A 13,034-nucleotide genomic window follows, 5' to 3' on the forward strand; every position below is an offset into this window, starting at 1 on the left:
CTATCCAAGAAAATCAAGGGTCCAGCTGTCAGCAACCAGGTCGGAAACTAGTACATTAGTGGAATCCTTTCTATGCAATCTACGACGAGTCGGAAACATGGGAGAAAGGCAAACGAACGGACATGTGAGATCTCGTATCTGCAATAAAACTGTAGATTAAATTATGCATGATCTTATCATGAGGAATAGGACCCGTGTCTAGCGCTCGCACTCTCATTCGTGGAAATCTCTTCAACTTAACAGAATCCCATGTAATTTTCCACATTTGGTATCGTGTAGTGTCGGTGACCGACACCTGGATTAATCTAATTTGTCGCGGCGATGCCGCGATCTACAGCTTTGGAGGCAAAATAGCATACTTGACGCTCTTGACAGATGTCCATCCCTCCAGCGCCTCCTCACCCATGTCGCGCCCGAACCCGCTCTCCTTGACACCTCCGAAAGGTGCATTGGGGCTAAGCATCGCCCAGGCGTTCACAGTAACCTGGCCAGACTCGAGGGCGGCCGTCACACGGTGAGCACGGCTAATATCGTTGGTGAAAACGGCCGCGCTAAGGCCATGCAGGGTATCGTTCGCTTTGGCGATAACCTCAGCCTCCGTCTCGAAAGGCGCAATGCTCTACTCCAGTTAGCAATCTCGATTTCGCCAAGTCATCTAACCAAAGTGAGACACATACCGCGACAGGTCCGAAAATCTCCTCCTTCATGATTGTCGCATTCTCAGAGACATCGGCAAACGCGGTGTTCTCAACAAAGTAACCCTTGTCGCCGACCTTTTCACCTCCGAAGAGGAGTCGGGCCCCACATTGCTTACCCTGCTCGATATACGACAGGATCTTGTTATGCTGCGCCGCGCTGACAATCGGTCCCTTGGTAGTGGCAGGGTCAAGGGGGTTGCCAATGACCGACGGACTACCTTCGGCCATCTTCTTGTATGCCTCTAGGAACTTCTCGTAGATAGTCTTTTGCACATAGATCCGCGAGCCAGCCGCACAGATCTGTCCATTGTTGGCCGTAATACCGATCCTGGTCCACAAGACCGCATTATCCAAGTCACAGTCATCGAAAACAATCGATGGCCCTTTGCCGCCGAGCTCAAGGTTCACCCGCTTGAGGTTAGTCGAAGCTGCAGTCTTCAGAATCTGGCGGCCCGTCGCGCTGGATCCCGTGAACGAGATCTTCCGCACAGTCATGTGCTCTGCCAAAGCCCTGCCGGCCGATGCGCCGTCACCGGAAATAATGTTCACCACACCCGCAGGGAAACCAGCTTCCTGGATAAGCAGGGCAAGCTTCTGGGCGTAGAGCGGAGATAGTTCGGACGGTTTAATGATAAGCGAGTTACCGGCTGCAAGCGCCGGAGCTAGCTTCCAAATAGTGATCATCCTGTATACCAATTAGCACCGGGTAAACGGTATCGCAGCACGCCGTAAACTATCACCGCGGCTAGTCGTGACAACATACAAAGGTGCATTCCAAGGGACAATGGCTCCACAGACACCCAACGGCTCCCGATACGTGAAGGCGACGCCGCCCTCCATGGCAAGGGTCTTTCCATCGATCTTATCAGCCCAACCGGCGTAATACCGGAGGTTGCCCACCGCCTGGGGGATGTTCATGCCCTTGCTGTCGGTATAGAGGACACCGGCATCGACGGCCTCGAGGGATGCGAAGTCGTCTGCATCTCGCTCGATTAGGTCGGCCAGCTTCAGGAGAAGCTTCGCGCGGGCCGGGCCGGAGGTATTCTTCCACACATTGAAGCCAATCGTAGCGGATTCGACAGCCTTGTTGACATCTTCGGGAGAAGCGGCAGAAATGGTTCCGAGGGATTCGCCGGTGGAAGGATTCTCGACGGTCAGAGTCTGGGATGTCGTGGAAGGAACGAATTCGTTATGGATGAAGAGGCCCGTTGGGACTAGTTTCCCCAGATTATTTTCTTAGTCAATAATTCCTTGCAGGGGTAGTAGATTAAAATCCTGCATCATATAGCATGATTCATATTACATGATCCTAACTGAAGAATGAGGGGTAAACTTTTACACATACCTTGAATCTGGCGCCCAGCGGCACCGGTCACAGTGATTGAAGCCATATTTATTTGTTAAAAATGAATCACAGACACAAAACTTTTGTGTTTTTAAATCACACCATCAGACCACCTATATAGAGTGGGTTTTATAGGCGACCACGTCACGGCATATCCCCTTTCTCTATCAGGGTGTGCGGACCGTTCCGCTGTCCAATTCCGAAGTGATTCCGACCGGTCAATTTTGATCGGCAGCACTAGAACGTTGGCAACGGCGCCAATTGACAGTCCGCCGTTTTGATTCGGATGGAGGGACCGCTTTTCAACTATTGAACTAGGTAAGACTTACTTACTATATGGAGTCATTTCGCATACCTGTTTCCCGTCTGGGTAAGGTAAACGCATTAAAGGGGCGATGGGATATGTTATTCGTTCTATTGTTAGAGTCGGGATTTAGGGTTATTAAGGTGGGGCGTGTTTGGTGAGTAAAATTGGATATGAACGGGACTTGGGAGATGAGGGTATGGTAGATCCTACTGAATTAGGAAAGAGGGACAGCCATCAAGGATGAACTTTTAAAATTGCTCTTCTTGTGTTCCTTTTCCCTCGTCGCTGAGAAGTGGCCAGAATGAGGGTTTCGACTTCGAGGTTTGAAAAAATCGACGACGTGTAAGAAACACAGCACGTGCCACCAACGCCCTCAGGAAAACAAGTCAAGTGCTTCCAGTCACATTCCAGCCTCCAAACCTTCATCTTCCTTTGCACTCTTGATTATCTTAAGCTAAACTCTATTTAAAGTTATCGTAGTAAACAGGAAATATCAAGTACTCTATCACACATGTGTCACCTCAGAAAGGGCGCAGCAACTGCAGAAACACAACTTCTTCATCCCCCAAAGAGGAATGAGGATAACCTATGATGAGGGATGTGTCAGTCTCCTGAATAGGGAATAACGCTAGTCTAGTGCCTTTTGTAACTCCCACGTGTAGGAAATACCCTGGTTATAGTTGTATCGGCGAATAATAGTGTTAGCCACTGCTTAAATCAGCAGCCGGGTGGGCATACACGTTGTGTCACTTCTCAGCCATCCACCATAGAACAGTTTGTCCTATAAACTCGTTTAGGCGATAGTAACCCAGCCAGCCACCGTAAGCCGAGGTGCCAAATACGCAAGGGACGCCGTGTTTCCGTACAATAAGCAGAAGCAGTTGCATCTGAGTACTCGTATAGATGTATGCAAGGATGTGTGGGGTACAGGGTTGGTAGAATATCGGTATTATTTGACATAGTGTTATCGATGGAAAGATATATATTACTTTCACAGTAGGGTAGCATTGAAAACTGTTGATCCCGCCCGGAAAATGTATACACTGCAACAGGCCACCGATGGATCTGGATCCTAGACTGTCGATGCATCGGGACGTTAGCGTGTCAGACTAAGATGATAATCATTGAAAATGATTATCGCTAATAGATTGATGATCTACGTATTGTGTACTTTTTGTAGTACCTGCAACATGGACATGGTTGCATCATACTCTGCTTGTCGGGATCTTGTAGCCAGCCTCATGACTGGAATACGACCCTGTGGATGATCTTATCTATTCAGGTAAGCTGAGACGTATCGGCAAAAGCCGAAGCGCTAAGCTTGTACGCGTAAACGTCGAATAGTCTTTTTCTATTGAGACCTATTCTCGCTGTTTGAATCTCCCTGTAGGGTTTATACGGGGATATTCGGTGTCCGGTCTCCGAGATCCGCAGTATTGTCGTCTGTCGTAGATCAATAGTTATATTAAAAAGTGCTATCCATAGTTCGGCCGAGCGGAGTATGTAGAGTTGTAGACAATTACGGTAGTTTGACACTTGGGTATGAAACTGAAAGACACTTTAGCCGACACGCATCTAGTCATTTGACATCTTCTATCGCTACCCTGGTATAGACCACTGAGCGGGCCGTATACCCTCTATACACATAATGTTAAGTTGACAAGTCCAATTCCTCCTTCCAGAACATCCATGCACTTGCAATACCAAGCTTAATACCTGCTGCAATCCACAGAGCAGCGTAGATATCTCCCGTACCCTTGGTGATCCAACCACCTGCAATGGCCCCAACAAGAGTCAGCACAAAAGCAATAACCCTGCGATCCCGCTTCTCGTTCCGTAGAAGGAAAAGCTTCGGGTCAGACATCAGGTCACAGAGGAGGCTTGTAATCACAACAGTCGGGATCTCGTTATACCCAAGAGCTCGACTGGCAACTATTTGTCCTGCAGATTGGATACTAAGGAGTACGATGGGTACTTCCTGGGTCCAATCTGGCTCTGCGGTATTCACATTGTGCAGAGGAAGCCCCGAAATGACGCCACTCTGCACGAGACACGCCGTGAGAATCAGCATAATAACTTGTAGGCAGAATGAGAGAATCAATGTCCCCCTTTTCTTTGCACCAAAGAGACGGTTCAGGCGGGCGAAGATGAATGAGCCTATGATGAAGCAACCGATTGAAGTGAGGGAGCGAGCCCAGCCGTAAGGACGGGGGTTCTGGTTGGAGGCTCCTAAACCGACGAAGATAGTATTGCCTATAAATTGTCAGTAACTATGTAGGAACTGGGGTAGTGAGTAGCCACTGACCAGTCTGCATGGAGACGAATGTATTGTACGCTATTCCTATCAGTACAGTTCCACGTATAGGGCATGAGTGGCCACCAACCGTTATAGAGCGTGCTATCGACAAGGCCCGAACAGAGGCAACATGCGAAGAGTAGAACATCGGCATGCTTTGGTTGTACCTCTGCCTTGAAAAAGGTCAGACGCTCTTTCCTCTGGCTGTCGTACATAGCTTGATGGATGTGTGAGAAGAAAAAGTCACAAAGGGTGTGAAGAGTGGGAGGGGAGGGGGTCTCAGTGAAGAAACACAACAATGGCCAAGGAGCCGGGTAAAATGACCGACGACCTCCTCATGATAAGCACTTGCAGATCATGGCAAGTCCGACTCGGGGCCAAGTCATAACGAACAGTGGAGGTTTGTCCGTGTGGGATTTGGGTGATACGCTGGAAGTTTCGACAAGCGAGAGACCAATCGGAGTAGTCGCAGGCGCTATCATTCATGTAGGGTGCCGTCCGCCAGCCATCAGGTCTCTTCGTACCGAGCGCCGAGACCAACTCTAGTTATTATGCCGAGACTCGGGGTCATCATGCCAAGACGCTTGGCCGTGAGGAGGGAGATTTTTCCGCGGGCGTACGATGCGGAAGGACCCGAAGATGGAGCGTGGGAACTTCGAATCATAGGAGCAAGGACCCTGAACCCTTGAGATGCCGAGTAGATTTGATCGACGCTCAGATGACTCCTCACTTCCTCATTCCATCCTTTCTTTGCGCAACACCCTGACAAGAGCCACTCATCCCCGGTCATCTCGGCTCGATCTGCAATTGATACCACGCGGAGATTGATGCTAGAGTGGCCAAGAACCACACGCTCCGAATACGGTGTTCTCATCTCAGCGCCATTGCAGACCCCTTGTCTCTGCTCTAATACTCCGACCACGGCCGTTGGTATCATTCAGTACTCGGTACAAGAGGAACATGATGCGCAGCTGCGCCACGGCTCGTCAGACTGTTGATCAGCGCCAAATTAATAAAGCCAAGAGCAAATTAGAAGACATGTTGCACAAATCAACATCTGACATGCAGGCTCCTCGACAAATCCGGCTAGCAAGTTGCTGTAGCACCTTTTGACGAACGAGAGACCTAGTGAAGAGCTTGGCAGTGGATTCTTGAGAACCACAATCATCATTGTATGGCTAATTTACCAAACTCTCTTACGCCAGAAATTAGGGAAGCGCGTCAAATGGCAGGCTAGATGCACATCTTATCAATTAATATGTCTGATATCAATTAGCCTAATTGTTCGGACTGATAACCACCGAATCCAGGCCTTTAGGGTTACCACTTCTGGTCTGTCACAGGCCTATACTGTACCACATAACTGATCCTCGGCGTCGCAAGGAGGCCAGCAGCCAAGAGCACTTAGTACCCTCAATTAATAACGAGGGAAGTATTCTGCATTCGTATTGACTGGCTATTCAGCTGGCCAAGTCCTTACGTTGCATATCAGAACGAGGGTGTCAGCGCTAACCGATGAACAAATGGAGGAATTTCACCTACCGGCTGGGTGTCCGACGGATGGTTATTTTGCCGAAGTTACAGGCATGAAGACACAGAACTGGGGTATATAAAGGGTCTCATTTCCAGTGTAGAGGTGCTATCCTTCAGAACTCATCATCATCATCATCACTCTCATCATCATTATCTGTTTACAAAATCAATCACAATGAAGGTCGGAGATTCCTCCTCGTCTAATCTGGCTATCACCATCACCGTCGAGAAAGATGGCTTCTATGAAGTTAACGGTACCAGGCAGGAGCCCACTGTTTCCCTGTATATGACAGCCGGAGCGTCTAAGCTGCGCCGTATGTTGAGGGAAACAGACGATTTGATCGTCTGCCCTGGTGTGTACGATGGTATCTCTGCTCGAATTGCCATGGGGCTCGGCTTCAAGGCAATGTATATGGTACGTTTTGATCATACAGTGTTCCATATCAATGCTAACCATTTAGACCGGCGCTGGAACTACCGCCTCAAGGCTCGGTATGGCAGATCTTGGACTGGCCCAACTGTATGATATGCGGACCAATGCCGAGATGATTGCCAACCTGGACCCATTTGGACCCCCATTGATCGCTGACATGGATACTGGATATGGTGGTATGTTGTTCCATTATCCTCAAGTGATTGTCAGATTCCTGATGTAGTTTAGGTCCTTTGATGGTGTCGAAGTCTGTTCAGCAGTACATTCAGGCCGGTGTAGCTGGCTTCCACATCGAAGACCAAATTCAGAACAAACGTTGTGGTCATCTCGCTGGAAAGAAAGTGGTCGACCTGGAAGAATATCTCACTCGCATCCGTGCTGCCAAGTTGACCAAAGACAGACTGCGCTCGGATATCGTTCTGATTGCCCGCACTGATGCCTTACAACAGCATGGGTATGACGAATGTATCCGACGTCTAAAGGCAGCGCGTGACCTTGGTGCAGATGTCGGGCTGTTGGAAGGTTTCACCTCCAAAGAGATGGCAAGACAGGCCGTGCAGGATCTGGCGCCATGGCCTCTGCTCTTGAACATGGTTGAGAATGGTGCTGGTCCCATCATCACCACAAAGGAAGCACAGGAGATGGGCTTCCGCATCATGATCTTTTCCTTCGCCTGCTTCGCACCAGCATATCTGGGCATTAAGGCTGCGCTGGAAAGACTGAAGAATGAAGGAGTTGTTGGAATTCCGGATGGCTTGGGACCGAAGAAGCTATTCGAGGTGTGTGGATTGATGGATTCAATGAAAATTGATACGGAGGCCGGTGGTAGCGGGTTTACCAACGGTGTTTGATTTTGTTTTCTGTTCTTTGTGACTTTATTATGCTACTCTGACTGCGTATATCGTTTTGCCTGTGATCCACTTTGTGCCTGTTTACTTTCTGCTGTGGCCTTATACAAGTTTTAGATGTCTTTTGATAAGACTTTTGTTCAATGAGACTGATGTTTAGTAACAGCCTTCTCACGTGGTCTGGAAATGGGACTGGTTCTATGAGCCCTTATAACTTACTAGGTTTAAAGCTGCTTGGAGAGAAGGTGTGACGGTCACATCTAGAGTGATGGAGGTAAATACCGGTACTACTTAAGGTAACCAACTCTATCATTCGGCTCGTGGTTAAGGTCACTCTAATGGTATAAATGTGCATTTTTATCATATACATCCCATACCTTTATGTGATCCTACAAAAGATTGAGCACATCGCACTGCAGGCTGTCTACACTCCTTAAAAACCTACCTTTCCTAGAGTTGTGTAGGTTGATCGCTTTCATTCTGAGCCGCGTCCTAGGTTGGTTAGTTTAATGAGCTGGTAGGTTACTGAGTAATACTCAAGCCTAGCGTCCGACAAGCAAAGGCATGGCCTCATCATTCAAGTCATGGCTACATGAGAGCGCCGTTTCTTCATCAGAAGGAACCTCATCGGCCTCGCTCACCTCTTGCGCGGATATAATCAAGGAAGATGCGGAAGATTGGGCCTCATTAGGGGTTTCGCTTGTCCACACAACCTCCTTGTCCACAAGAAATGTCTCACTCGGGCACACTTAGCGAGGCCCGGCCAAAGGCTAAGCTGTGCGCAAAGAAATTCATCTTGGGAGACCGCAATACATTGCATCTGATGTACATTGCACTTCTCGCCAGGACTGGTGCTGAAGAAGAAATAGCAATTATCCTGTCTATCTAAGCGTTGCGCAAACTTGATGGATTGCTCGACCAGTTGACGCAATTTGCGAACTCTTCCTTCCTTTTTGGAAGAAGCAAATTCGGAGAAGGCCAATTCAACTATTTCACAAAGACTGTCGCACGTTGCCTGTAGAGACTCGGTGCTTAGGGACTGGGCAGCTATGCTGGTTGCAGATCGCCAGTTGTCTGAAACAGACGATGGTTTTACCACATTCGTGTCAGCCTGGATAATAAAAGGTTGCAAGATGGCACAACGGTACACTTCTCCCTTATATGTGTATACATAGCTTTCCAATCTTCTTCCATTTGACCGCTTCGAGCTCTGATGATAAACCAATTGACTATGCAATACTGCATATGCCAGCTAACGGCAGCCCGAATCAGTGCCCGTCACTGATGAGCATTCTGCGGCTCATGAAGCCTTGGAAAAGTTCTTATTTCCGTCTTTACTGAAGCAGCTGTCAGGCTACCTAATCGACCTTCATCCCGGGGTTGTGAATTCACCCAACTGTCCAAGGAATACCCGAGTCGGCTCATGATAGGCCTGGAGTAGCCGTCATTCAAAGGACCAGGCTGGGAAACCAGGGAGTCCACTCGTTCTGTCAGTAGATAAATATTGTTGTTCTTCTTTGCGATCTCCATTTCCATCCTCTGTTGTTTCTCTGCTACCAGCTCTTGCAAGCGTCGACATCTTTCCTTCAAGGGGATACTTTGCAGTTCGAGCTCGTCTAAATCGCGATAACGCGGCTCTTGTACAAGCTTTGAAGGTTGGTACATTATTCAAGACTCAAGGAATGCTCCACAGACCTCTTTCAACTTGGAAAGCCACTTGTAGGCTGTGATTATAAATTGAGCCATGTCGTGTTATAGGTTATGCTACAAGATATGCTCCGTTCCGCTGCTTTTGGGTTTTGTTTTAGTCGTAATGCTTATGCAGTGTCTAGTTTGGCAGCTTTGAATACGCTTGGAATTTTCAGGTAGCTTTTTCTTCTTTCTCTATTCCTATAGAGCTTCTATTCTTTCTTTGGTCATGCTGTTTGTCGCCTATACTATAAAGTTGATGCTGCCTGCTTAGGCCTAGCGTTGTTGTTCTTCCTAAGCGATCTCCTCTATATAGATACTGAGGAAAGATTCAAGCAACTCAATCAACTGAATACATATTCAAAATATTCCCCTTTGAACATGTAATCAGCACGAAACCCTCAATAGTAACGACTTCTGCACCATACCTTTCATGCGACTATCCGTACTTCAATTTATAATTAAGTCCTTGTAATCTTTATACCTTAGGTGTTAACGTGAAAAAAAAAAAAATACATGAATCGAAGTCTTTCACCTGTCCTCAGGACAGGAAGCTTTGGAAATGCTCACTTACACCACCGCGCTTCTCCCATAACCAGATATAAAGAATCCTTCTAGTGTTGTAAAAAAATCCCCAAGCCCGCTATATGTCCCCAGAACCACGATAGTCTTCATCCGCAGTAACCCGCTGCCCTAGTATAACAACCACGACCGCTATCAGCGCCACATCCACCCCAGGCGCAACTCTCACTTCCCATTTCGGTCGATAGCAAGACGAAGGCTGCGGCCCTTCAGCAAGCTCCGCAGGGTTCGTTACTCGACGAATATGCGCGATGATTCGGTCCCCAAGCACCAAGACCTGGGTATGGTAGTAGGGGTCTTCATCGCGGACCTCGAGCATCATCTCATCGGAATCGGGTAGATAAACGCCATTATCACCATCGTCATCGAGCTTCCCCTTTCCCTTCCGTTTCTTAGAATCCCCCGGTCTCCTCTGCTCAGACAGGACAGCATTGCGAAACCTGATAACCGCTTTCGGCGCCCGCACCGCGACCCTCAACTTCGCAGACAATATAACATGTTCCATCTGCCCCGGTAACCTCAACTCCAAACACGACGAATTATACCACCGACACCTTAACTCGAAAAGCGGTAATCCAGACCGATCATAGAAAACTCGTCGTTGACCTATACTCCACGGATACCCCTGCACCGAAAAGATCGTCTGCCCCTCATATTCAACACTGTAATCCAACGAATGCCACGGTTCGGGGCGATTCTTCACCGTCAAGAGTAGTTCGGAACGTGATACGCTCTCGGGTCGAAGCGCAATGGGTCTCAGCGGTGGACTTAGACGATAATGTGGGGTTCTGTCGTTGTCGTCCATTTCTTTCCTCTGTGTATATTATCATGTAGTATATGTGCGAATACAATGAGCAAGGTAATGGTAATCGGTAGTATCGGGTGCCATTTTCCAAATGTCCAAACCCGCAAATCCAGTCATTTCCCAGGTAATATCTCTCTTGTCTTGTACCCCCTTTTCACTTTTCTGTATGGGATTATGTGATGACCCTCCTTATAAGGCGTAAATGCGTTTCTGCCTCGCACATGCCGTGTCAGTGACGGCTGTTGGTCCTGTTGGTTTTTGGAGATCCGTGATTGGGCCGCTCGCTTCGAACGGTGGATTTGCGTTCCACTGGATGGCTTTCGGGATGAAGATTAGCTTGGCCTTAGGGAGCTTAGGGAGCCGTCATTCTCGAATCAGGGTTTTCGCATTGGTTGGAGTGGGCTTTCTTTAGTCGATGGTCATGCTGTGCTTTTACTTGATCTGGTAATTCGTCTGTTTCCCACTTTTTACTAGTTTTCCCCCCCAGAAGGGACGAAGAAGGATGATGGGCTTAGTTTGGTATTTGTGATAATGTGTCGTTTGATAGGTAGGACTCCTCGTGTTTAGGCCCTTGGGCTTCTTTACAACCTGTCAGTGGGTTCTGGCGTGCTTCGGGTGAGGCGCTGCGGGATCATGCACTGTCAGCAGCCGTTGGGATCCGGGTCGTGGGGGCTTGGGGTCTTATGTATTATTTTGTGAGATTTACAGTGTTTTGTTCTATTGTCAAGGCGTGTTGTAGGGCCTTATCGTTGATGATATTCATGGAGAAGGGACGGTCTAGGCGGATTACGTTGTGTTTTGTTCTTTTCTTGTTTGCTTTTTATTTCTATTTTCTCGAGCTTTGATACTCACTGTTACGAATAGGGGCTCCCTAACAGTGGCTATGCTGTTCTACCTTCTATGTCAGGGAAGGTTAAGGATTGCATACCTGGTTGTCACTGTGACAGGTCACGCGCAGAGCCGTGCCTCGGCGATTTTGTAGCTCATTAGCCTAATTGATTGACAGGTTTAAGAGAACAGTTTACTCAAATAACGTGTCTTGAATTATTGATTGATATTGGCATTATGCATACCCTAACTGGTCGTCAAGAAAGATCACGAGACCAGATACAACCCTTGACAGGGATCCATCCCTACCCAGCAAGCACATCTCACCAATACGTCGCCCATTGACTCTCCCCATTAACCACCTTCACAAACTCCTCCGCAATAAATTTATCCGTTGTTTGAGATGGATGCAACTCATCAAACCACATGAAGTTCTCCTCGTCTTGTAACCGAACACAATCCTCGCCCTCGGCATTACAATGCTTCACGAACCCGGTTACATTGGCACCGACGTCTCCGAACCAGTCATCAGGGTTATAGTAGATATCGGATAACTAGCAAGCATCAGTATTTCCCTTCTCTATAACATCACACAAGAAAAGGACGAAAGAAAGAGAAATACTCACCAACCCATACATATCCATAACAGCAACCCCAGCCCCCGGATACCTATCGGCAACCAAGACCTCGAAAGGCGTTCTATACCGAAACACCTCATTAACATTAACTACCTGCTCCCACATCCGATAACTAATTAAAGTCTGGTTACTAGGCTTATCAGGCCACCACGAGACAGTCTTCGCGCCCCCATTCTCCAGCAAAGCATACTGCGGTGTCAACTGCAACGGGGCCAGATTCATCAATACAAAGTACCGGCCTCCGCTTTCATAAACCCGATCCAGGGACTCATAGACACATTCTATGTAATCTGGGATGACCTTCCCCTGGACCTGGGAATCAGTTAGAAAGGCATAATTGCCTAGATCGTTGGTCCCGATCCAGATCGCGTAGACGGTTTCGTCGGCCGGGATGTCGAGAAATTTGTTCCCCTGGGAATCTACGTATTGGGTGTCTGCGAGGAAGGCCGGGATTTCGTATTCTAGAACAGACGGGAAGGACATGTTCAGGCCGGACATTGTCCGGGGGGTGATTTTGTTAGAGCATGCGCCTCCGCTGACGGCGTAGTTGTGTCGTGTTGCATTTGTAGCTGCTGCTACGTAGTGGCCCCATACGTAGCCGCCTGAGGCGGAGGAGTTGGACTGTTATGGGTTAAATTGGGCTTCTAGATGTTGGGGTTTTGTATGTACCTCGGGTTGTTTCCAGCCTACTGGTGGTGCTGATCCGTTGTGGGCGTAGAAGTAGGATGCTCGCGTGTCGTCTGTGTAGCTGTCACCGAAGGTAACGAGGTTATTGAATTCTCGTAGGCCCCATTTTTGGGTGGGTTTGGCTAGGGCTAGGTCTTTTGTTGCGGCGAGGATGCCTAGGAGGAGTGGGAATGTGTACATTGCGATTGAGGTTGCTTGTTGATTACTGTAAGCTCTAAGGCATGACAAGGACGAACGGGAGAAAGGTAAATAAATATAGGAAATTATGGAACTTCATTGCTAGATTAAAATACCCAAGCTTTGCGGCCATTGCCCCGGATCTCCGATTTCTTGTTTGCGATGCAG

General features: G+C 48.2%; 4 protein-coding genes across 4 annotated transcripts; 1 reads left to right on the forward strand and 3 right to left on the reverse strand.

Moving 5' to 3' along the window:
* On the reverse strand, nucleotides 1-2,089 carry AO090701000318 (putative aldehyde dehydrogenase; the record flags this gene model as incomplete). Its single annotated transcript, XM_023237367.1, has 5 exons — nucleotides 1-25; nucleotides 360-619; nucleotides 678-1,383; nucleotides 1,462-1,912; nucleotides 2,044-2,089. 5 exons carry the CDS (start codon nucleotides 2,087-2,089, stop codon nucleotides 1-3), a joined length of 1,488 nt encoding a protein of 495 aa, XP_023092088.1.
* Nucleotides 2,090-4,001: 1,912 nt separating this feature from the next.
* On the reverse strand, nucleotides 4,002-4,861 carry AO090701000317 (YoaK family protein; the record flags this gene model as incomplete). Its single annotated transcript, XM_023237369.1, has 2 exons — nucleotides 4,002-4,603; nucleotides 4,735-4,861. The coding sequence occupies 2 exons, from the start codon at nucleotides 4,859-4,861 to the stop codon at nucleotides 4,002-4,004; spliced, it is 729 nt and encodes a 242-aa protein (XP_023092087.1).
* A 1,493-nt stretch (nucleotides 4,862-6,354) lies between these two features.
* AO090701000316 (isocitrate lyase/PEP mutase family protein) lies at nucleotides 6,355-7,463 on the forward strand (the record flags this gene model as incomplete). Its single annotated transcript, XM_001823126.3, has 3 exons — nucleotides 6,355-6,594; nucleotides 6,641-6,788; nucleotides 6,841-7,463. 3 exons carry the CDS (start codon nucleotides 6,355-6,357, stop codon nucleotides 7,461-7,463), a joined length of 1,011 nt encoding a protein of 336 aa, XP_001823178.1.
* A 4,224-nt stretch (nucleotides 7,464-11,687) lies between these two features.
* Nucleotides 11,688-12,869, reverse strand: AO090701000315 (SGNH/GDSL hydrolase family protein; the record flags this gene model as incomplete). Its single annotated transcript, XM_001823125.1, has 3 exons — nucleotides 11,688-11,918; nucleotides 11,991-12,623; nucleotides 12,672-12,869. 3 exons carry the CDS (start codon nucleotides 12,867-12,869, stop codon nucleotides 11,688-11,690), a joined length of 1,062 nt encoding a protein of 353 aa, XP_001823177.1.
* Between the last annotated feature and the right edge of the window lie 165 nt (nucleotides 12,870-13,034).

The sequence above is a fragment of the Aspergillus oryzae genome, chromosome 5 (genome assembly GCF_000184455.2).
Source record: "Aspergillus oryzae RIB40 DNA, chromosome 5".
Classification (NCBI taxonomy): Eukaryota; Fungi; Ascomycota; class Eurotiomycetes; order Eurotiales; family Aspergillaceae; genus Aspergillus; species Aspergillus oryzae.